The sequence below is a fragment of the Prionailurus bengalensis genome, chromosome A1, assembly GCF_016509475.1.
Source record: "Prionailurus bengalensis isolate Pbe53 chromosome A1, Fcat_Pben_1.1_paternal_pri, whole genome shotgun sequence".
Classification (NCBI taxonomy): Eukaryota; Metazoa; Chordata; class Mammalia; order Carnivora; family Felidae; genus Prionailurus; species Prionailurus bengalensis.
This window is the reverse complement of record NC_057343.1, coordinates 82,331,576-82,352,886: the sequence shown is the minus strand read 5'-3', so window position 1 is coordinate 82,352,886 and position 21,311 is coordinate 82,331,576. Positions and strand designations below refer to the sequence as shown.

Below are 21,311 nucleotides of genomic sequence, written 5' to 3'. Positions count from 1 at the left end.
GTTGAAGAATTCCTTAAATGTAGCGGCTGGCTAGCACAGCTCCGTGAACTTCTGGTGGATCCCACAGGACACCTTTAATTGTAGAAACAGCGGTCGGTCACTGGGTAACTAAATACCCCTCATGTATCAATGGGTTTGCCACCCCAAGAGGTGGGAGCATTAGTATCCCATTTGTTGGACGAGAAAACTAATGAACAGAGAGGCTGACTGAGTTGCCTGAGGCTGCACAGCAGGACTGCACAGATTCTAGGGGCAGTAGCTCAAAGGGAGCGGCAGGGGTGAAGCCCCTCTGAGGCCTGTCCTGGGGTGGGGTGGGGGTGACTTCCAGGGGCGGGGTAAGTGGAGGTGCTACTAGAGGCGCCTGGCGGTGAGCCTGGGTGACGGGCTCAAAGGAGCGGCAGCAGGAGGAGACAGACCTCTTGGTGGGCCTGGGCCACGGCGACGGCAGGCCTCGGGGTCCTCACCGCACGTGCTTCTGTGAGTGCCTTACCCTAGTGTCAGTGGTCGGAGAAACAACCTCCGGCCATTACCAGAGGCGTTTAAAATCACCCACTAATTCTTGACGATTTTTCTCACAGCCCGAGTGGAATTGTGACTCAAGGTGGTAAACACTGTCGCCGCCAGCGGTGGAGGAGACCGCGTGGTCGCTGTGCCGTGAGCCCGCACACACGCTGCGCGGCGATGCCCCAAGCTGGAAGCAGCTGCTACACCTGCACCTGACCGTGCACGGTCCCCGCTAGGGACCGCGGGGTGTGGAGCTGCTCACGCCCCCGCATGGCCCCCTGGCAGCCGCTGTGATGGGGGCCGGGGGACCGCAGACTGCTGGCTGCATCACCCTTCCTGCGCGGGGATCCCCGGTTTCCGGGCAGAGGCAGGCACGGTGACCCCAGGCGCTCCTTCTCCTGAGCTGCTGTTGGTCCGCACAACCGGGGCAACGGTGGCGGCCCCTCCTAGCGTGCCCGGCGCCTGGCGTGCGGGGGGTACTTGGTGGTTCCTAACGCTCGTGGATGCACGGCTTGCCCTGGGTCCCCTCGCCAGCGAGGGGACTGGCTGCTGGACCCCACAATTCTCTCAGAGCGTTTTCCACTTGGCTGCCGTCACCCAGAAGAACCTCACAACGACAGGAGACGGTGTTCATTTCCACGCGGCAGAGGACAAGGATGGCGGCTGTCACAGCTGCCCGCGTAGGACTCCGCGGCTGGCGCCCCGAAAGCACCGACGCTCTACACGGAAAAGGGCGACTCCACGTAGCCGAGCCTCTCACGCACGCGCACGCATACGCGGCACGGGCGCACCGGGACGGCGCCGGGGGACTATGCTCACAGCGCAGTGCCTGAGTCACCCCTGAACGTTCCCTGCAGACCCTGTTTCAGAACTAGATCTGACAACCGCAACCCCGTTAGAGGAGGAAACGCCTAACATGGCTCCGACCCCACATCCGGGAAGACAAGGACCCCAGCGCCCCACGCGGCGCAGCCCTGCATCCGGGCCGCACACCGGCCTCTGCTCCTTCCCCAAGTCCTCGCCGAGCCCTAGAGTCTGTGTTCGGGCGACGGCTGTCAGGCCCACCTGCGCCCCTGCCTGGGCCAGCCCGTGAAAGCCCTCCTGCGGCACCTGTGGGGAGTCCAGGCCCCCAGAACACAGCAAGACCCAGGGCCACATGCCCTCCCTGCATTCACACCACCTCGGGCCTCTCTGGACCATTCCAGAACATTCCTTGGGTCTGCCCTGCTGGCCCGGAAAGTCCCTGTGTGGGTAAGAAATGTCTTCACATGCTCAGTGCACGTGGGTCCTCCCTGCATTCTGGGTGGGCGCCAGCTCCACGCTGGGGAGGCCGCAAGAGGTCAGAGGAGAAAGCCCCCCCCCCCCCCCCCCCCCCCCCCGAGTCAGCCTCTGCAGGTCTGGTTCTGGTGCTTGACGTAGAAGGTGCTAGAGCCTGGAGTGCATCTGGATTAAGGCAGAGAACAGCTGTGACGTGTGGGGACAGAACGGAGGTTACATTCAGGGCCAGTGTGGCCACCCAGGTCACGTGGGGCTCTGCCCTGCCCTGCTCAGCAGCTCTGTTCACGCTTCCCAGGCACGATCCCAACCCGCAGCCCCAGACCCCTACAGCAGGCGGGAAAAACAGGAAACGGGGGCGTCCTCGGCGAAATGGCAGTGGGGCTGGAAGCGCTAATGAGCTCACTCCATCCTTCTAGGACTGAGTGTGAGGGACACAGGAGGTTGAGGTAGGTGCCGGCCCTAGAGAGGCCTCTCCCGGGACAGCACACCTTGCCTGCCTGCTGGAGGTCCACAACCACGCTGGTGGGCACCTCACCAGCCGCCAGGACAGGACAGGCAGGGAGGGAGGCCACACCAGGCAGCTTCCGACGGTTCCTGGGCTGCCTTGAGTGTGTGGTGTGGCTGGACCCCATCTACCAATATGCCCCATTTACTGAACTCTTGTGCCCACGGTCATCACAAACACAGCTGGGCCACTCCTGCCTGTGCCCTCCATCTCTGGTTTTGTTGTAAGGTCCACAAAGGTGATGGGGGAGATGGGCCCAGACACAGAGCCTGGGCAGGTGGACGTCTGGGAGCCGGCACTGCCGCGCCCTGGCCACAGCCCCCTCCGTCCCGGCCCCACAGAGCAGCAGAGTGGGAGGCACTCCCCAGAGGCCGTGGAGCTGGGGTCCAGGGCGTGGGCTTGGAGCGGGGGCTCCTGACAGCTGGGGGCCAGCTCTGACCCAGGGACCTGGAGCTGAGAAGGGGTCCTTTTGCCACAAACGAGGGCTTCCTTCACACCCTCAGCACGGTGTCCCCTCGAGGCCACCATCTGGTGCCCATCTTGCCTGGAATGCTGGCCTGGCTGCCGATACACTTTCAAGCCACTTGTCCCAGAAGCCCCTGCAGCCCGAGGCCTCCACACCCCTGCGCACACGCAGCGCCCACCCACCACAGATAACCATCAGAAAGGAACTCCCTTTCAACTTTCCTGAATTTGAAATCCCTGTGAATCCAAGGGTCACACTTGTGTTTAATTCCAGGGAGGGCTGCACTGCCCCCTGGCTCTGCGGCAAAGCATGCACTTGTGAGGGTTTGGAAACCAGCGATGGGACCCGGAATGTTCACGGAGTTCATGTCCCACAGAGCTGGGAACCAGGTGGGAGGCTGTCCTCACCCGTAGGCAGGGGCAGGAGAGTGGGCTCACCGCTGGTCCCATGCTGCTGCCGCATGGCCAGGGCAAAGCCCGTCAAGGGGCTTGGGAGGCTGAGCGTTACCCCCCTGCTCGGCCCCCGCAAACAAGCCTCAGGCCAAGGGAGGCTTGAAAGGAGTGTTACAGGGCCTCCTGGTCACGCCCTGTGGGCAGATCAGAAACCCAATGGGGACGTAATTGGCACCAGATTTTAAGGTGCAAATGTCGAGGAAGAGGGAGAAAACCATAGAACTGAGAGTGTTGTTTGCTTGTGAAGCCACTGGACTCCACACAAGTGTCACAGTGAAGCCCCGGACAAAATCAGGACTCGGTGCACCTGGGAGCCTGTCAGGAGCTGGTCCCCGCCCCCACAGCGCGTGGCCAGGCCCAGGAGACCGCAGAGCAGGGATGGCAAGGGCCTTGCCGAGCTGGAAGCATCACCGGACACGCCCTCAGGCCAGAGGTGGGGCAGCCGTGGCAGGCCCAGCGAGGAGGCCTCGTGGCCACGTGGGTGTCTCAGTGTAACACACCACATGGTCAGTCTTCGGGGCAAGGACAGGCTGATGGGTGAGGGAAGCTTACGAGACCTGCCAGGCATCAGCCAAGCTAGCCCAAAGCAGGGCTGACTGGGGACAGGTGCCACAGACAGAGAGCCAACCCCTCCCGGAACTCGCTGACAACCGCCTTGCGAGCTCCTGCATTGAAGGGGAGGACCCTCACTGTTGCCTCAGCACGGGACACCGTGGACCCTCACTGGTGCCTCGACATGAGATGTTGTGGACCTGTTGTTATTTAGCAATGTTCCTGCGGGTGAGCATTGCACGCTGTCCCAGGACTACACTAAGTCCTCAGAGGAATCTGCTCATGTGGCCTGGACGGGGCCCCAGGACAGGGCCCCAGGACAGGGCAGTAGCCATCTCTGGCTGGGATTATTCCATCGAGGCAGACCCAGTGCCCGGGGCCCCAGGAACCCTGAGCCCAGCGAGCTCCTGGAACAGTGTCCTGGGAGAGGGGTGTTGTGTGGACCGGCCTCAGGGGCCGAATGGGTTGATGCCTGAGGATCTGAGCTAGCGTCCAGGGCTGGGGAGGACGGGGGGGGGGGGGCGCGGGGAGGCGGAGGAAGAGGCGCCACCTCACATGTGTCCAACAGCCAGCCGTGCGCATCCACGGAGTCAGACCACCGTCTCCCACTCTTCAGAAGCCTTGACTTAGGGTCAGTCCCAGAGCGGTGTGTGTGACAGCCCACCAGCCACCCTCCCTCTGGCTTTGGGCTGAGCCTCCTGCGGCTCCTGGCCTGGCCCTCCCCAATCCCACACCCACCTTCTAAGTACCAAGAATTCCGTAAATCTAAAAGCAAATAGGAAGTTGCTTTATGCTTCACGGAAGACACGTCCTCAACAAACAGGAGCAGACGGGCGGGGGCTGCGTGGATAGGAGGGTGCATGTCTCGTGTCCCTGGGGCTCCGCCAGGATGGCCTTTGGGATGGGTGCTGCCTCTCTCCAGCCGGGCCAGCAGAGCAGGGCACAGGTGCTCCAGGTGCTGGCCCACTGGGAGCCCCTCCCCACCTCCCCACTGGACACACACACGGGACAGCATCTGGGAGGCAGGGGTGGAGACAGAGGGACGGAGGGGTGGGGGCGGGTCAGGCTTTGGCAGGGAGGGGTCACGAAACCGCTGTCATGAGGGCAGGCCAGGAGGCGCCTGGTCTGTGACAGCTGTGTCACCTTGGGACACCGGACACACCGTGGCCTCTCCCGTGGTCTCCTGTTGACTCGGGACAGTACCAGCCTCCCCCGAGCAGACGTGAGGGGAGATGGTAAACAGCAGGCGCCCATCCAAGCCAGCATGCAGTGACCTGGGGCTGGAGGAGTGTGGCCTCAGGAACTGTGCCCACAGCCGCCATGGGACAAGGATGGACCGCCACGCACCAACAGCTGCTCCCTCGGGCAACAAGCACCTTCGTTTTGGGGAAACAGCAAATGGTCCGTAGAAACCGAGCAAATGGTCCGTAGAAACCGAGACAGGAGGGACGGGGCAGCCCTCAGTCACAACAGGCCAGGTGCCCGGGGCGCTCCTGCCCCACCCGCCTGCTCACAAATGCAGCACGTCCGAGCAGCCCCGAGGATTCTGAGAGAAAGTTCCAAGAATCAGAACTAGACCCTAGTTAGGAAAATGAGGGGACGTCTAGGGTGGCCGGCGAGGCCACGCTGGGGCGGCTCCGGGGACAGAACGCATGTCAGGCGCCCCGAGAGTGCTCACGGCCAAGCTGCGTCCCACACGGCGTCCCCCCCCAGGACTGCGGCCTCCTCGCCGAGGCCCCCAGTCAAAGGTGACTCCCCACATGCTCAGCACCTGCTGCCGCGTGTACGCGTGAGCCATAACCCTTCCCGCACGGCCGCCTGGGCGGTTGGAGCCCCGAGTCCTGGGGGTCAGGGACGTTCTTGGCCTCAGCCATTCACCACACACCCAGGGTGTTCGTCATAAACCTGGAAACTTCAAATGTTTACCGGTTGCCGCTGACAAGCCAAGATTTGACTGATTCATTAAATTTCCATAAACAGCTGATGAATTCTTTGTCCCTCTTTGTCAGAAGAACCTGCCTGAAAATGTGCTCATGACAAATTACTTCAGGATGAGCACTCTTCTGTCCTCAGGACAGCAACAAGGAGAAGTGGCCATGCCACCCAGGGCCGTTCCCCAGGGTCTTTGTTCTTGGGGATCTCAGGACCTCAGCAGGTCTCAGAAGTGCCAACCCTGTAACCCTGACGGGAGCAGGTGCGACGAGAAAGGGCCACGCAGAGCCAGGGCGGCCGCGCACCATCACAGGCTGGGGCCACCACGGGAGAGCCTCCAGGGGAGCGGCCCTGTCCCCCCCCACCCCAAGCCCTGGGGCTCCCGCGCGTGCACAGGCATGTCCACAGGAAAGCGTGAACAAAGGAGCTCGGGACCATCTCTCCAGCTTCCAGGGTGAGCCGGCAGAGCCCTCGTGGCTCCAGAGGGACACCCGGCAGGGAGAGAAGGGCAGAAGAGCAGTGGCTGAGGCTCCAAACCCACAGCGGCACCTGACACCCCCCCCCCCGCCCCGCCCCCAGAGCTCCCTTCCCAGCTGCACTGGCTCCGCCCCAGCCTGGACCCCACTTACGCCCCCACCCCCAGCCGCTGGCTCTGCAGAAGGCCTGGCCTCTCCCCCTACCTCCCCCAGCTAGCGCCAGCTCACGGCCCAGACGCACCTGTGCTGGTCTTCAGGAGGAGCCACAGCCCGGAGATGTCCTGCGACAGCAGGGAGATACGGCTTAAGGTCATGCTGTCGCCACCAACGTGCGTCAGGAGGCGGCGGCCTGCCTCCCGGAACGCCCGTCCTGGGCGCACAAAGGAAGGCGGCAAGGCTCCATTTTGGGGCCACCAGCCGGCCTGCCCCCCAGGGCCTTGGTGCCGGCTCCCCAGCAGCGTGCAGCTTGCTAGAAGTGCCCGCAGCCAGGAACTGCCCAGCCCCCTCGCAAGCCTCCTGCGGCCCCGGCTCCCTCCCTGCCGCCCGTCAGCACCCTCCCTGCGGGGGCCCCACACCCGCCTAAGTCGGCCCCCAGCCCGTGGGCGGGGCAGGGTCTGCACCTCCAGGCCTTGGTGGGGGGGCACCTCGCCTGCCCAAGTCTGTCTGTCCAGTTGGTCCCCCGCTCCTTGGAGAGCTGTGTGTGTGCACGGATGTTCACGTGTGTGAACAGGTCCTGAGCAGGTGAGATCTCAGACGCCCCCAGGGGCTAAGAACATGGAAAATATAATGGGGAGGGGGGGCCCTTGGGGAGCTCGTTAAAATGTGGGTTTGGTTCTGGCTGGGGTTGCAACCAGCCTGGTGCTAATGAGCTCCCAGGTGACAGGAGGCCATGTCTGAGGACCAGGCTGTGGGCAGGAAGAGGGGAGGGGCCCAAGGAGCCCCCCAGCCCTGGGGAGCAGGGTCTTCAGGCTGGAGCAGGGCTGGTTTGGGGCCTTGTGATAGGAACCAGCTCTGGCAGAAGCCTTCAGGGCATTTGCAGGGTGTACCCCCACAACCTCCCTTGGAACGTAATGTCACAGACTCACTTTCCCACCAGCTGGGGCCCCAGGGGCCGCAGGGTCACGCTACTGGGGCACCGTCACTGCACTGGCAGCTGCCGGCACCCGCTCCACACCCGCCCCCTTCCCTCCTGTCACGTGACCAGACTGACCTGGTCTCTGCTGGACAATTCCAATCCCCTCCTTCCTGCTCCCCAGCCTCCCCCGCTGACGCTTAATGCGTTGGGCGAGAGACAGGGTGGGGGGACGTTCAGGCAGACCAGGGTGCAAGCCCCTGGCACGGTGGGCCGGCCTCCTCCGAGCCGAGCCCATCCAGCCTCCTCTGCGGCCGCCCTCACCGGCATCGCCCTAGCCGGGGTCCCCAGCGGCATGGCCGGATTAGCTCTGTCTGGGGCCCTGGTGCGGCTTCCTCGCAGTGCTGGGCAGGCCTGGGCGGGACACCCTGAAGTCCAGCATGCAGGGAGGCTGTGCCCAGCAAGTAACTGGCAACCAAACAGGAGGGCTGAGAAAGAAGGTGTCAGACCCGACGCTCAGCCACCAGGAGGGACGTGGCACTTATGCAGGAGGAGGACAGGGCCACGTGGAGGGGCGAGGGGCTCCAGGGACGCTTCTCCCTGCCCATGCCCCCACTTTGGTGCCACAGCAGGCTCTCGTGGCCTAGGCCTCAGCCTCTGGGCCCACGGTGGGCACTCAGTGCCACCAGCAGCTGGCTGTGCTCTCAGGAGGGCAGCAGCCACGGGGGTGTGACCTCGGCTAGGGGCCGTCTGTACCCAGGATGCTTGCCTGCATCCGTCCTAGTGTTCCCCACACCCTGCTGGGCCAGGCCCTGGCAAGAGTGGGTTCTTGCACCCTGGGACACATAGCCGTTCCTGGGCTCACCCACCTCCTTTCTCCCACCCTGTTGGAGAGAACGGCTGCCTGGAGCCAGCCGAGGTCCACCCCAACTCCTGACCATTGGACTCACGACCGACCAAGTCCAGAGTCTGCCCTCCAGGCCTGCCACTGTTCTCAGGACACGTGTGTGGCCACATCTGTGACGGCACCTGTTTTCTTGGTTTACTCTCCAGGCGGGGTCCTAGCAACCCCCCACCCCGTGCCTCTGCCAAGCGTGCGGAATGCTGGTCCTGGGGCTCACGTAAAGCGAGCACACGCTCTAAGACGGGTCCCTTTGGAACCGGGACACAGCATTCAGAGGCAGCTGCTGGTGGAACGTCTTCCCTCTGCAGACCCGTGATTCGTTCATCCCAGAAATGTGTGCCAGCTGCTCTGGCAGGCATGGGGATGGAAAGTGACAGCGCTCAGAGGTGGGTCGTGGTGCACAAGCTACTTCCCCAGCCCTGGCCACTGTCCGTGAGGGCCAGGACCAATCCCAAATCAGTACTGGGCTGGGCTGGACTCTCTGCCCCAAACACCCACAGAGTTGGTCCATTGCCGGCTTTGAGTTTTTCCCCAAACGTGTCCTCCTCTGAGGGCACCCCTCACCCACCCACCCTGAATGGTGACCCGCTGTCTTGCCCTGCAGCCCCACGTCCCCTGGGTGCTCACACCCGCCCTGTCCTGCCCTCATGGCCTGCATCCCAAGTGCTCACACCTGCTCTGACCCGAGGCCCGGCCCCCAGGTGAGCTCCCTTACTTCACCTCCCGCTGCTCGTCCAGTGCCCACAGAGGCCCGGCACATGCGTGTTAAGTGGCTGCGGTCACAGGTGGGCGCGTGGACCGGTGATGAGGGCGTGGAGGCGACAGCCGTGTGGGCGGTTTCTGTGCGTCACCTTGTCCATGCCAGCCTGCCGCCACCCTGGAGGCCGAGGGTGGAGTTTTGGCTTCCAGGAGGCATGTGCGCCCCGTGGCGGGGTCACTGCCCCCCTCACTCACCACAGTTCCCGCCCCTGGCTCTTGGCCACAGTCTCCACCTTGAACCACTGCCCCTCCCTCTGTGGCCCCACCAGGCTCACCAGGAACAGCCAGGATCTGGTGGTTCTGCCTCTGGCTTCACCTGCACCCAGAGCTGTGTTCTCTGGGGGACCCTGTGGGGAGCCAGCCTTCCAGGGCAGGGGCGTAGGGACCAGAGGCCAGGCAGGCATTTCTGCCCAGTCTCCAGGGCCAGAGGCCAGCTGGGAACTGGCTCAGTGGCTGTGGCCCTGAGAGCCTCTGAGGATGGCCTGGGGCGGGGGTCTGGCCCTGGGATGCATTGCCAGGGGTTTGTGGACATCAACCCTGATTGGGTGATGACAAGTATTAGTCACTTTTCTCAAAAACGGGTAGAGTCCCAGAGCCCACTCCGTGTTTTCCTCTGTGTGACAGGTGGTGAAGCCACCGCAGCCCAGTGGGTGCCTGGGGACAGAGCTGTGCACACAGAGCCCGCTGTCGGGCACAGGTTTCCCCTCAGGACGCAAGGGCCAGACGATTTTGCAAGTATTCACCTCTTTCTGACCAACAACAAAGGCAACCTTAGGTGGTTCCACGCCACAGTGCTCGCAGGTCAGGGGAGGAGGGAGGAGCCCTGTGGCAGAGACCGTGGCCAATCCAGGAGGGTGGGGGCAAACTGGATGGGGCGGGTGTGAGCGGCCTCACCGGGCAGGTTGTGCTGTTTCCTGTGCAACATGCCCGACTGCAACATTGTCTTCCCTGGAGGGCTCCTGGGGCCAGGTCCTCTGTGCCCCTTCCTCGGGGAGAAGCCTGGGGACAGGGAGGCCCCGTCTCTCCCTCCTCAGCCTCAGGTGAGTGATGGACACTGTACGTCACCACGAATAGGACGTGCTGGTTTATGTGTGGAAATGCAACGGGATCGGTCAGAATCTGTAATGTTTGGCACCCAGAGTAGGCGACACACACTTGCAACACAAGTGTGGAGGACCAGTGGGCCCAGCGCTCACAGTCCTTCCGCGGCTGCGCCTGACTGGTCCGTGCAGGCGTCACTCCTTCCCCATCTAGGGGTGCAGGAAAAGCTAAGCCTGGCACGGAGCAGTCTCCTTGTGGGCAAACCCTTGTCCCTTTAACCTTACAGGTGCATCTGCATGACCTTAATACACGTTCCAGCAACGGTGCAGGGAACAGGGCCAAAGAGTGGCTCCCGCCAGTTTCTGCCAGATGCCGGCGGGGGGGAGGGGCGGCGCTGCTTCCTGCATCTAGAGCACAGCACCTCCCTCACTACCTGCCTTGTCTCATCACCACAGCAACCCAGGCAGGCAGGTGTCTGCTCCACTGGGGCAGCTGGGGAAGCTGGACACCATGGCTGCTGTGTACTCAGGCTACTGTCTTCCTCCTGAGGCCCCTCCCCCCAGCCCCCAGCCCCCAGCCCTTCTCCCATCCCCTTCTGGAGCCCCCCTCCTGCCTTCCTAACCCCCTGCACCCCTGCCCTCCTTTGGCTCGGCTGGATCCTTCTATCCCTGTCCTTCTTGCCCTCGAACCCGCTGCTTCTCCTGCGATGGTGCTGTCCTGGGCACCCCCCAACTGTTCCTCCCTCTTTCTCTCAGGCTGCCCTTCCTTCTGACTTCAAACTGGCTCTGGTAACCCCGTCAGCTGAGGACAGCGAAGCCCCATCAGGCATGCGGGCACCCCACCCTGATGCGGCCCGCAGCTGCCCTTCCTCTTACACACCAGTCTCATACTTCACTGCACTTCTGTCAGGCCCAGAGGGGGTCGCCAGTGAGCACCGGGTGCCCTGGCTGGGACTCCACCCCCTGAAGGTCCTGGAGCCAACACCAGGTGCCCAGTGGCCCCCTGCCCGGTCTCCTCAAGCTGAACTGGAAGGCTCTCTTTGGCTCATTGGAAAAACAAACCCACGAGCCGCAGCCATCATCACATCTGCCATGGGCTTCCCCTCGTCCAGGCATGGCCTGGGACCCAGGTGCCATCGCTCCCCTCCCGAGGGCACAGGCTGTGACCTGGGGTGAGCTGGCGGGAGCCTCGTCCTCCTCCTCCTGGATCAACAACTTCTCTCCACACACCTAACAAATCCGGGCGGGCGCTGGGGCCGGGTACACACAAACACAGCTGGAGCCTCAGGTTGATTAAAATGCCACCGTAGGCATGGACACCGTCAGGGCGAGTCCTTCCATGAGACGCCCGTGGGTCTGGGAGCAAGTTGGCCTCACCCCGGGGAGCTGGGGGTGTTGGGCGGAGGGCGTGCGGCATTCAGATGGCGGCTCAGGGCACCGCCCGCCTGACTCAGTGCTTCCCACCCCAGACAGGAAAGGCAGCCGTGTCCCCCCACCGTCAGGAGGACACAGGTGGCGTGTAGTGTGTGCCAGAGGTCGGAGGGTGCGCAGAGGTGACTGACACACTCTGGACCATGATGGCCGGGGGTTCGGGACCTACCGAGGCTCCCAAAGGGAGTTCTGGATTCCAACCCGGCCACCGAGCCGGGGTCAGGCTCCTCCGTGGAGGGGCTTGGTAGGTGACCCCGTGGTACACAGGAGTGGGGCCAGGCATGTCTGACGGGCTGAGCCTGAGTTTCGTGGGGGCGGTGGGAGAGGCAGGAGCAGCTGAGAGGCAGGCCAGGCCTCGCCCACAGGAGCCAGGACCTAGGGCTGCTGCACCCAAGTGTTGGCGCCCACTGGAGGCTCGGGACGGGCGCCAAGGGGCCTGCACCCATAGGTATGGCATCTGCATCTGAGGAAGGGGTCCGGACTGGACATGAGACAGCACGTGGGGGGACGGATGTGGCATCAAGGGCCCCTCAGGAGGGACACCCGGAGAGGGAGGAGGGAGGCACGGCCCGGGGCTCAGAGGTTCCGCGGGAAGAGGGCCAGGGTAGGGGTCTGGGTGTGCAGACAGGACAGGAGCCTGCACCGTGTGGCTGGGTCTGGGGGCACACCCGAGACCTGGAGCTGCCTCGGTCACTCAGGGAGTGCCCAGGATGGCAGGGGCCGTGGGCCGCGTTTGCCGCCTCGGGGGTCACCAGCCCCGTGTTCCAGCACCAGCACCTCTGCTGCTGCCCACCTGTCCCAGGTGACAGACAGGGTGCGGCCTCCCCGGACCCCATCCTGCATCCCAGCAGCCCCACTGCCAGGGCATGGGAAGGCCGCTAGGGTCTGAGCCAAGATGCCTGTGATGGGCTGTGGGCTCAGAGTTCCTCCCACCCCCCACCTCCTGTTCTCCCTCCTGGGGTCATAGGTGGGGCCTGGGGTGGGGCTGCTGGCAGCTGGCTGCAGCCCTGCAATGACCTGGAGGGATGAGTCATTAAGGTCAGAGTCTTAAACAAAACAGGTGGCCTGCGCTCTGACAGGGGACAGTGACAAGGACAGGGTGTGGTGGTCCCCGAGCCTGGCCCTCGGCTCTGCCCCTGGATTGCCAGCGGTCTTCTCTCCATGGAGCACATAGTCTCCAAGCAGCTGCAGTTAGCAGTTAGCGGGGAGACTGAAGCACCAAGCGCCAGGTGCGGGGACCCCACCCTTCACCCCAGGAGCATGCAGGCCCCCCCACCCACCCAGGGCAGCCGACACTGAGTGGCATGAAGACAGAAGACAGGGGCTGGGCGTCCCTGAGACTGGCCTTGGGCAAACTGCAGGGGCCCTGCACCGTCGCTCCCACCTTGTGGATGGGAAGACTGAGCCTCTGCCTCAGCACACAGCGAGGAACGAGGCCTGCGGGCTCCAGATGGCGCCAAGGCTCAGGGGCCCATGCCAGCTGGACCCAGATGGAGCGGGCTGTCCGCACAGTGGGGGGGAGCAGCTGCCCCCGGGCCCTGGCAGAGGCACCCCAGAGAACAGAGACCTGTTCAGAGGCCTGACCTCGTCCTGAGACAAAAGGTGTGGTGGGGGTTCTGGCCTAGGGTCCCACATCCCCAAGCAGTGGGACAAGTCGAGCCGCTCGTCGGGCACACGGGTGGACGGAAGGATGTCTGGAACCATGGCAGGGAGGGTTCTGGCCGCAGGCACACCCACCAGACCTGACGCAGTTGTCCCCGCTGGCACGTCCCTGCACCTGCCGGGAAGGGAGGTGGCAGGGGGGTCCAGGACCCATCCGAGGGGCCTAGCCACCTCAGGCTGCAGGGACTCTCGCATTTCCCAGCGTTCCCTGGACACTCTGGAGCCCTGCAGCTGGTTATAGTCAGGGCCATGACTCCTGTTTTCAGCCCAAGCCCCCACTCATATCCCCGTTTTCTCTCTCTGGGTTGCACTCCACTGATGGTTAACTCTACTTTCTTCATAGACTCGGTTCAACCTTGAAAGACCATCCCAGTCTTGACCCCAGACTTCTTCGTCCCTGTGCTGTCACTGTTTCAACCCGGCCAGTTTATCTTTCTGGGATGCTAAGCAGAGGCCCCTGACCCTGTGCGGGGTCCCGAGTGTGGGCACCCAGCAGCTTCTTGGGAGACTGCATTCCCAGGCAGGACTGAAGGACCTATCGCATCCAGAACCTCCCTCCAAGGCTTCTAGAAGTGGTTAATCATCCCGGAGGGTCCTTGTTTCATTACAGAAATCTGAGGTCCCCTTTTACTTTCAGACAACCGTGAGGCACAAAATAGCTGTGGTCCAACAGACAGGTGCCCGGGAAGGGGCAAGTGGCAGACTGGGGGAAGCGGAATTCCCGAGGCTTCCCACAGCAGGGATGGACAGATGGAGGCCGGCCCCAGATCAGAAGCTCCCAAAGGTCTCTTATCTCTGTTAAATTAGGCTTTTACTTGGAGATCATGGTAGACCCACACACAGTCGTGGGAAGCAGTGCAGAGACCCGTGGGCCTAGTGCCCCTGCTGGCCACGCCAGGCCTCCCCGTGGCCACATCACACTCCCTTTTCTATGTCAGTGAAGCCATGTCTCTGTTGCTGTTCTGTGTTTCATGTGTATTTTTAATTTTTTTTAACGTTTATTTATTTTTGAGACAGAAAGAGAGCATGAATGGGGGAGGGGCAGAGAGAGAGGGAGACACAGAATCTGAACAGGCTCCAGGCTCCGAGCCATCAGCACAGAGCCTGATGCGGGGCTCAAACTCACGGACCTGATCATGACCTGAGCTGAAGTCGGACGCACAACTGACTGAGCCACCCAGGCACCCCACGTGTCTATTTTTATTCAGAGGCATGAGACTTGCGCACAGGCTGATGGCCCGTGCTCCCCACTGTCCTCACCTGGCCCCTGCTCCTGCTAAGGCAAAGATCTCTGGCAGAGCCAACGCACCTTCCGACTTGAAGCCATTCGTGAGGTGTTTGTGACTCACCAGTGAGGATGGCCTGCTGCCCTTCAGACCCACGTCCCTGCTGTCACGGGCATTTTGGGGGCTACAGCAGGGCTCCCTCACCTCATCTCACCTCCTCTGACGTCTGTCTCCTTCAATGGCTTCTCCTCTGTCCCCCATAAAACACTCAAGCCCTGTCCCTCCTCCCAGCACTTTGCCCAGTGGCACCTATGCTACCACCGTGGCTCAGAGCCTCGCTTCTGTGGCCTGCACTGTCCCAGGTTCTGCTTCCCACCCCACCCCACCCCACTGCCACACACACAGCCGCTTGAAGTCCTGTGTCTCTGGTTGGAGTCAAGATCCTGGACCGAACCCCCATCTGCCTCTGTGGCCACTGCCCGGGGTTCCGTGAACCACCCGTCTGCTCTCTGCTCCCACGTTCATATTAACATGTATGCTCCTCTTCCTGGACGTCCTACCCCGTGTCACCGGGCAGCCACCAGAGACCATAGGCCTCCCCACAACCATGAGCCGTCCTGACCCCTGGTCTTTACAGGACCTGAGCTCAGCCTGACGCTCGGTGCACTGGTGCAGATGAAACAAGGCCAGGTTGGGAGCGTCTCAGGATTTGTTCTGGGCCTAAGCGCTCTGCAGACATGAGATTAACGCCAGTGGTGGATGGAAAGTGCCCCCTTTTATCTCTCGGAGCTCGGCTTTCGAGGGCCCTGGCGGTGACCCGGGGCACTCCATCGCGGCACGTAGTGACGTCCTGGGAGTCCTGAGTCATGGCGTGGCTGTTGGGGTTGCTCAAATATAATGGAAAATCCGTGCTCTTGATGTCAGAGCATAAACGAACTTTTTGGTGTTGTTGATGTTGTGCTGATTTACGATAAACGTGTGGGACGGTCAACGTAGATTGATTAATGGAGTGTTAAGGGCAGTGGTGAACAAAGTAAGTGCCCCCCAAATCCAACACTAGAAGGTTCTATGTCTGTTCCACAAAAGAGACCCGGCTGAGAAGGCATCTTGTACCACGTTCGGCAGCTCCACGTGAGCTCCACGCCTTCCTGTAAGGAGGCACGCTTATTCCCCATATCTGCCCACGAGGAGCGAAGCCCGAATGCTAACAGGGACACAGACGGGTTGGATGTGCTCACACTGGCTTTGTGGCAACAATGCAAGTTATTCTTAAGGGCACACTGGTTTCTAGTAATAAAAGGTGATGCTGTCCTTGGTTAAGGAATTATTTTAAATACCATGAGATTAGTACAGTGTGTACAAAATAAAAAGTAACAAACATCACTCGTGGCCTTAAGTCCCAAATGTTGGCCAAGGTGGGGGCTTGTGGTCGCAGCCACAACACAGCAGACCCCAACAGGACACAAGTTACTCTGGTCACTGAAGGCCTGCAGGGCTCCCGCCCATCGCCCAGCTCACTGGCTGGGCAGGAAAAGCAAAAGCCTCATGAACGTTTAAAATGCAAATTTCTGTAAATGGTGTAAGAAAGTGGTCTAGTTTCATCCTTCTGCATGTTGCTGTCCAGTTCTCCCAGCACCACTTGCTGAAGAGACTTTTTTTCCATTGGATGCTCTTTCCTGCTTTGTCAAAGATTAGTTGCCCATATGTTTGTGGGTCCAATTCTGGAGTCTCTATTTGATTCCATTGGTCTATGTGTCTGTTTTTGTGCCAATACCATGCTGTCGTGATGATTACAGCTTTGTGGTAGAGGCTAAAATCTGGCATTGTGATCCTTCCTGCTTTGGTTTTCTTCTTCAACTTGACTCTGGCTATTCGGGGTCGTTTGTGGTTCAATACAAATTTTAGGATTGTTCTAGCTTCGAGAAGAATGCCAGTGCAATTTTGATTGGGATTGCATTGAATGTGTAGATAGGTTTAGGTAGTATTAACATTTTAACAATATTTCTTCTTCCAATCCATGAGCAAGGAATGTTTTTCCATTTCTTTATATCTTCTTCAATTTCCTTCATAAGCTTTCTATAGTTTTCAGCATACAGATCTTTTACATCTTTGGTTAGGTTTATTCCTAGGTATTTCATGATTTTTGGTACAATTGTGAATGGGATCAGTTTCCTTATTTGTCTTTCTGTTGCTTCATTGTTAGTGTATAAGAATGCAACTGATTTCTGTACATTGATTTTGTATCCTGCAACTTTGCTAAATTCATGTATCAGTTCTTGCAGACTTTTGGTGGAGTCTATCGGATTTTCCATGTATAATATCATGTCATCTGCAAAAAGTGAAAGCTTAACTTCATTGTTGTCAATTTTGATGCATTTGATTTCCTTTTGTTGTCTGATTGCTGATGCTAGAACTTCCAACGCTATGTTAAACAACAGCGGTGAGAGTGGACATCCCTGTCGTGTTCCTGCTCTCAGGGAAAAAGCTCTCAGTTTTTCCCCATTGAGGATGATGTTAGCTGTGGGCTTTTCATAAATGGCTTTTATGATGTTTAAGTGTGTTCCTTCTATCCTGGCTTTCTCGAGGGTTTTATTATGAAAGGATGCTGAATTTTGTTAAATGCTTTTTCTGCAATGATTGACAGGATCATATGGTTCTTTTTTTTTTTATTAATGTGATGGATCAGATGGATTGATTTGCGAATATTGAGCCAGCCCTGCAGCCCGGGAATGAATCCCACTTGATCATCGTGAATAATCCTTTTTATATGCTATTGAATTCGATTTGCTAGTATCTTGTTGAGAATTTTTGCAACCATATTCATCAGGACAGATGCTCAAGGTTGCTCCTCAACGGGGAAATACAAATGAAAACCACACTCAGATACCACCTCATGCCAGTCAGAGTGGCTAAAAGGAACAAATCAGGAGACAATAGATGCTGGAGAGGATGTGGAGAAACGGGAACCCTCTTGCACTGTTGGTGGGAATGTCAACTGGTGCAGCCGCTCTGGAAAGCAGTGTGGAGGTTCCTCAGAAAATTAAAAATAGATCTACCCTATGACCCAGCAATAGCACTGCTAGGAATTTACCCAAGGGATACAGAAGTACTGATGCATAGGGGCACTCGTACCCCAATGTTTATAGCAGCACTCTCAACAATAGCCAAATTATGGAAAGAGCCTAAATGTCCATCAACTGATGAATGGATAAAGAAATTGTGGTTTATATACACAATGGAATACTATGTGGCAATGAGAAAGAATGAAATGGCCTTTTGTAGCAACGTGGATGGAACTGGAGAGTGTGATGCTAAGTGAAATAAGCCATACAGAGAAAGACAGATACCATATGGTTTCACTCTTATGTGGATCCTGAGAAACTTAACAGGAACCCATGGGGGAGGGGAAGGAAAAAAAAAAAAAAGAGGTTAGAATGGGAGAGAGCCAAAGCATAAGAGACTGTTAAAAACTGAGAACAAACTGAGGGTTGATGGGGGGTGGGAGGGAGGAGAGGGTGGGTGATGGGTATTGAGGAGGGCACCTTTTGGGATGAGCACTGGGTGTTGTATGGAAACCAATTTGTCAATAAATTTCATTTAAAAAAATGCAAATTTCATTTCAGCCATCACATGTAGGATGCCTTTCTCACCTAATCCGTTCACAACTATCTGGCAGATTTCTGGAACGCTCAACAGCTTCTGGTCCAATTTCCAACATTCTAATGAAATCATGCTAAAAAACTCTGCTTTGATTTCACCACGGGATGGACACTGCAACTGAAAACGTGTCTGAAAGGTGCCGGTGTCATTCAGGAAAATGCGCCGAGATTGGGGAATTGGACAGCCCGCTGTGGAGCACGAGGAGGCGGAAAGGAAGGCCGCTGGCCCGCCTGTCTTGGGGACTCACCCCAGTCCTGTGCCAACACCCGGCTCGCTGTCAGGTGCCGCTCAGACTGTGTGTCCTGGAGTGAGCACACCTTCAGCCCCCTCCCCGCGGCCGCCGGCCTGACCCTGTCAACCATCACATGGGGACGGGGTGGGTGTGCAGGAGTCTCCTCCCCCGGATGGACATCTCTGCCCGCAGCTGGTTGGTTCCCCAGGCGGGCTCTCCCAGCCCTGGCCTGCACAGAGACTGTGCAGCCTGATGCACACGCTTTCACTGCAGCACGGAGCCTCGGTCTGGCGCTGGGGACCCTACCTGCTGCGTGGGCGTGAACGAGAGCGCTTCTCAGGCCTTGAAACGTTTTGTTTACTCTTTTGTTCTTAGCTTCACCCAGAAAACCTTTTATTTTTCCGAGAACTCACTCCTGTGGAGGCGTCACGGCGAGGCGAGTACTCAGGCACCTCTTTCAGGCAATCTTGGAAAATTAAGGTTTCTTCGCAAGAACAAACAGTTCACAGTATTTTCAAGGAAAGTGCAAACGGGCGGCCGTGGCCGTGGCTTCCCGCCCCAACTGGTCTGGGTCCACGTGCAGGATGAGCGTCTGTCGTTTTTTCTTAGCGTGTTGTTCCTGAGGAACCTGCCCCCGGCCCACACACCTTGCAGGGTTCAGAGCAACCATCGCATGCCAGGATTCACACGGGTGTTGCCAGCACGGTAACGGAACCTCTGGGTCTTTCTCAACATAGGACGGTGACAAAGAGGGGCTCCGTCACCCATGCTGCTGCCAGTATGGACCAGGCTTCCTACAGCTCTGACCATACCCCAGGTTGATGTGGCCCAAGAAAATGTCCCTGAATTACGATCCCTTTGCATGTCACACGGAGCCCATGAGCGAATGACGAATCCAGACACTGACCTTGATCTCCTGCCACTGCAGAAAGTCATCTGTGGGGTCTTCTGGGGCCCGCCAGCGTGCCACCACACGCACACACATGCAGGGCCACACAGGAAGGGCTGACGCCCACCTGTGGAAGGCGCTAACTTGACCCTTCTGCTCCACACGGTGTGAGGGAAGAGTGAATCAAGTAGACACTGCATGCGAAGTGCCCTACACCCCAGGCAGAGGCAGCCGTACCCACAGAGCAAACGACGCACGTGCTGACAGACGTCAGCTTGTTTCCTCTGAATCGCGACAGACCGGGTGGAGCCCCCCCGCACCCCGAACAGAAGCATCACCCTCGGTATATGCTCGCCTGCGACCCTCTTCCAGACACGGTCTGCTCAGAGCCCCATCTTCCTCCCCAAAGAGCACAAGGTCACCACTGTGCCCCACTGGGTCCCCCCCCTCCCCAGGTGCTGGTGACAAGGTTTGCTGGGGAATCCCGTCCAAGCGCAGACACACCCTGTCACACATGCTGGCACGTCTGTGTCCTCAGAGCAACTGTGTCCCCGGAAAGGCACAGGCCCCCCACCGCCCCGCCTTACAGCACCTTTGGGGGACTCTCTGTCGGGCTGGGCTCCCACATACTGCACAGATGTCCCTCGGCCATGCCCCCAGGGCTCCAGGAGGGTGACTCCTGTCCTGCAGCCCTGACTCCACTCCGAGTCCAGGCCAGAGCTGTGAGCCGAGAGGTGGGAAGGGCAGGGTCGTGGCCCTGGGTCCAGGCCACCACTTCGTCAAGGCGCCGCTCTCGGTCACAGGAACCATGGCGTGGGGGCGACCGGGAGGGGAATCCGGATGTGGAGTGAAAATGGAGAGGAAAAGGGCTGAGAACAAAGCAGAAACTCTGCCCTGGGACTGACATCACGCAGGTGGGCTGGGGGCATCTGCCTCTGGTGCAGGAGGGACGGCCCAGTGTGCACACAAAGGAGCTTCTAGGAAGTCTGCAGGGGCTGGTGGGAAGCCCAAAGCTTCCTTCCCACCTGGCTCCCACCTGGCCCCCTCCAGTGGCAGCCCCCTACCTGCCCCCTCCAGCTGGCTCCCACCCACCTCCCACCTGCCCCCCTCCAGTGGCAGCCACTCAACTGCCCCATGGCCCCCACCTGTCCCCCACCTGCCCCCTCCAGGGGCAGCCCCTGTTGGAAGCTTCAACCCTCACTCAGCCTCAGTTTCCCTGTGGGGAGGAGCATGTGATTATTGCATAAACAGATCAGCCCAGGGGCCAAGCCCCTCTCTGAGCTGAGCCATGCTGGCCTTCCTGGGGGTCCTCAGGGGAGGCCACCACCGGGCTGTCTGACTTGGCGCCATCCCCACTGTCACAGAAACAAGACCAACAGAACCAACTGTGGGTCCTGCAGCAAATCCAAGCACCTACACATATCACCCGCTGGTGCCCACGCTCCCGACAGCCCCTAGTCCAAAACACGATGTTGTTTCGGACAACTACTGCCTGGCCATCCTCAGTGGTAAAGCAGGTATTGTTCACAGGAGACACCAAGGCACAGACTTGACCACAAAGCTCTCCATCGGAGGATGAGAACGCGAACCCTGGGCCACACGAAGGGCCTGGTAAACATCTGAACGTCCTGTCTTCATGGAGCTGTGATCCCTCCTCCCAGCCTGGTCACAGTGACACCACAGATTTGTCCTCACAGACAAGATGGGCCAGTAAAGAAACCATGTGATTCACATGCGGCCGGTTTCGTGAGCTTCAGGGGCAAGTGGAGGAGGAGCCCCACTCCGGACAGGATACCTGCTCAGCCCCGGTGCACAGCCAGGGCTCCAGGGGCATTCGCTGGGCTCTGCAGCTCCCCGGAGCCGACCATGGAAGCACCTTAAGTGTCACCAAACTGCATTTCAACTACAGCACAGTTGACCTTCCCGTAGGTCACCCTGGGTGTCACTCTGTCGGGGCATAATCAACACCAAGTAGCTGGTGGCTTTTGTTCTGTTTGCATGGAGCGTGTGGACCCCTGCACATGGAGCGCCCCCCAAACGAGGCCCAGCTTGGCTCTGACGGGCCTGGTGCTGGCCACGCTCCCTGCTGTCCAGTTCGGGCCAGCCGTGGAGTTGACCTTCTAGACACAGGGATGTCCCTGGCTTTTGGTAGCAGAGGGCATGACTCAGAGCTGTCTGATGATAACTTTGGATGAAAGGCTCACCTACTCATAACACCCGTTCCCTGTGCTGTTCTGAGCCCCACGGGTACCTGCTTGTGACTCACAGGAC

General features: G+C 59.6%; 1 protein-coding gene across 11 annotated transcripts in view; it reads right to left on the bottom strand.

The window, feature by feature from the left end:
• Nucleotides 1-21,311, bottom strand: part of MCF2L (MCF.2 cell line derived transforming sequence like) — a 132,663-nt gene that overhangs the window by 59,853 nt on the left and 51,499 nt on the right. Inside the window, exon 1 of one of the 11 annotated variants that reach the window (XM_043583171.1) lies at nt 6,407-6,644. The exons of the other annotated variants lie outside the window; for them this stretch is intronic. Coding sequence (XP_043439106.1) covers nt 6,407-6,479 — 73 coding nt within the window. The 5' untranslated portion in view covers nt 6,480-6,644. Of the gene's footprint in view, nt 1-6,406; nt 6,645-21,311 lie in introns of those variants that run through there. 11 annotated transcript variants of the gene reach the window in all.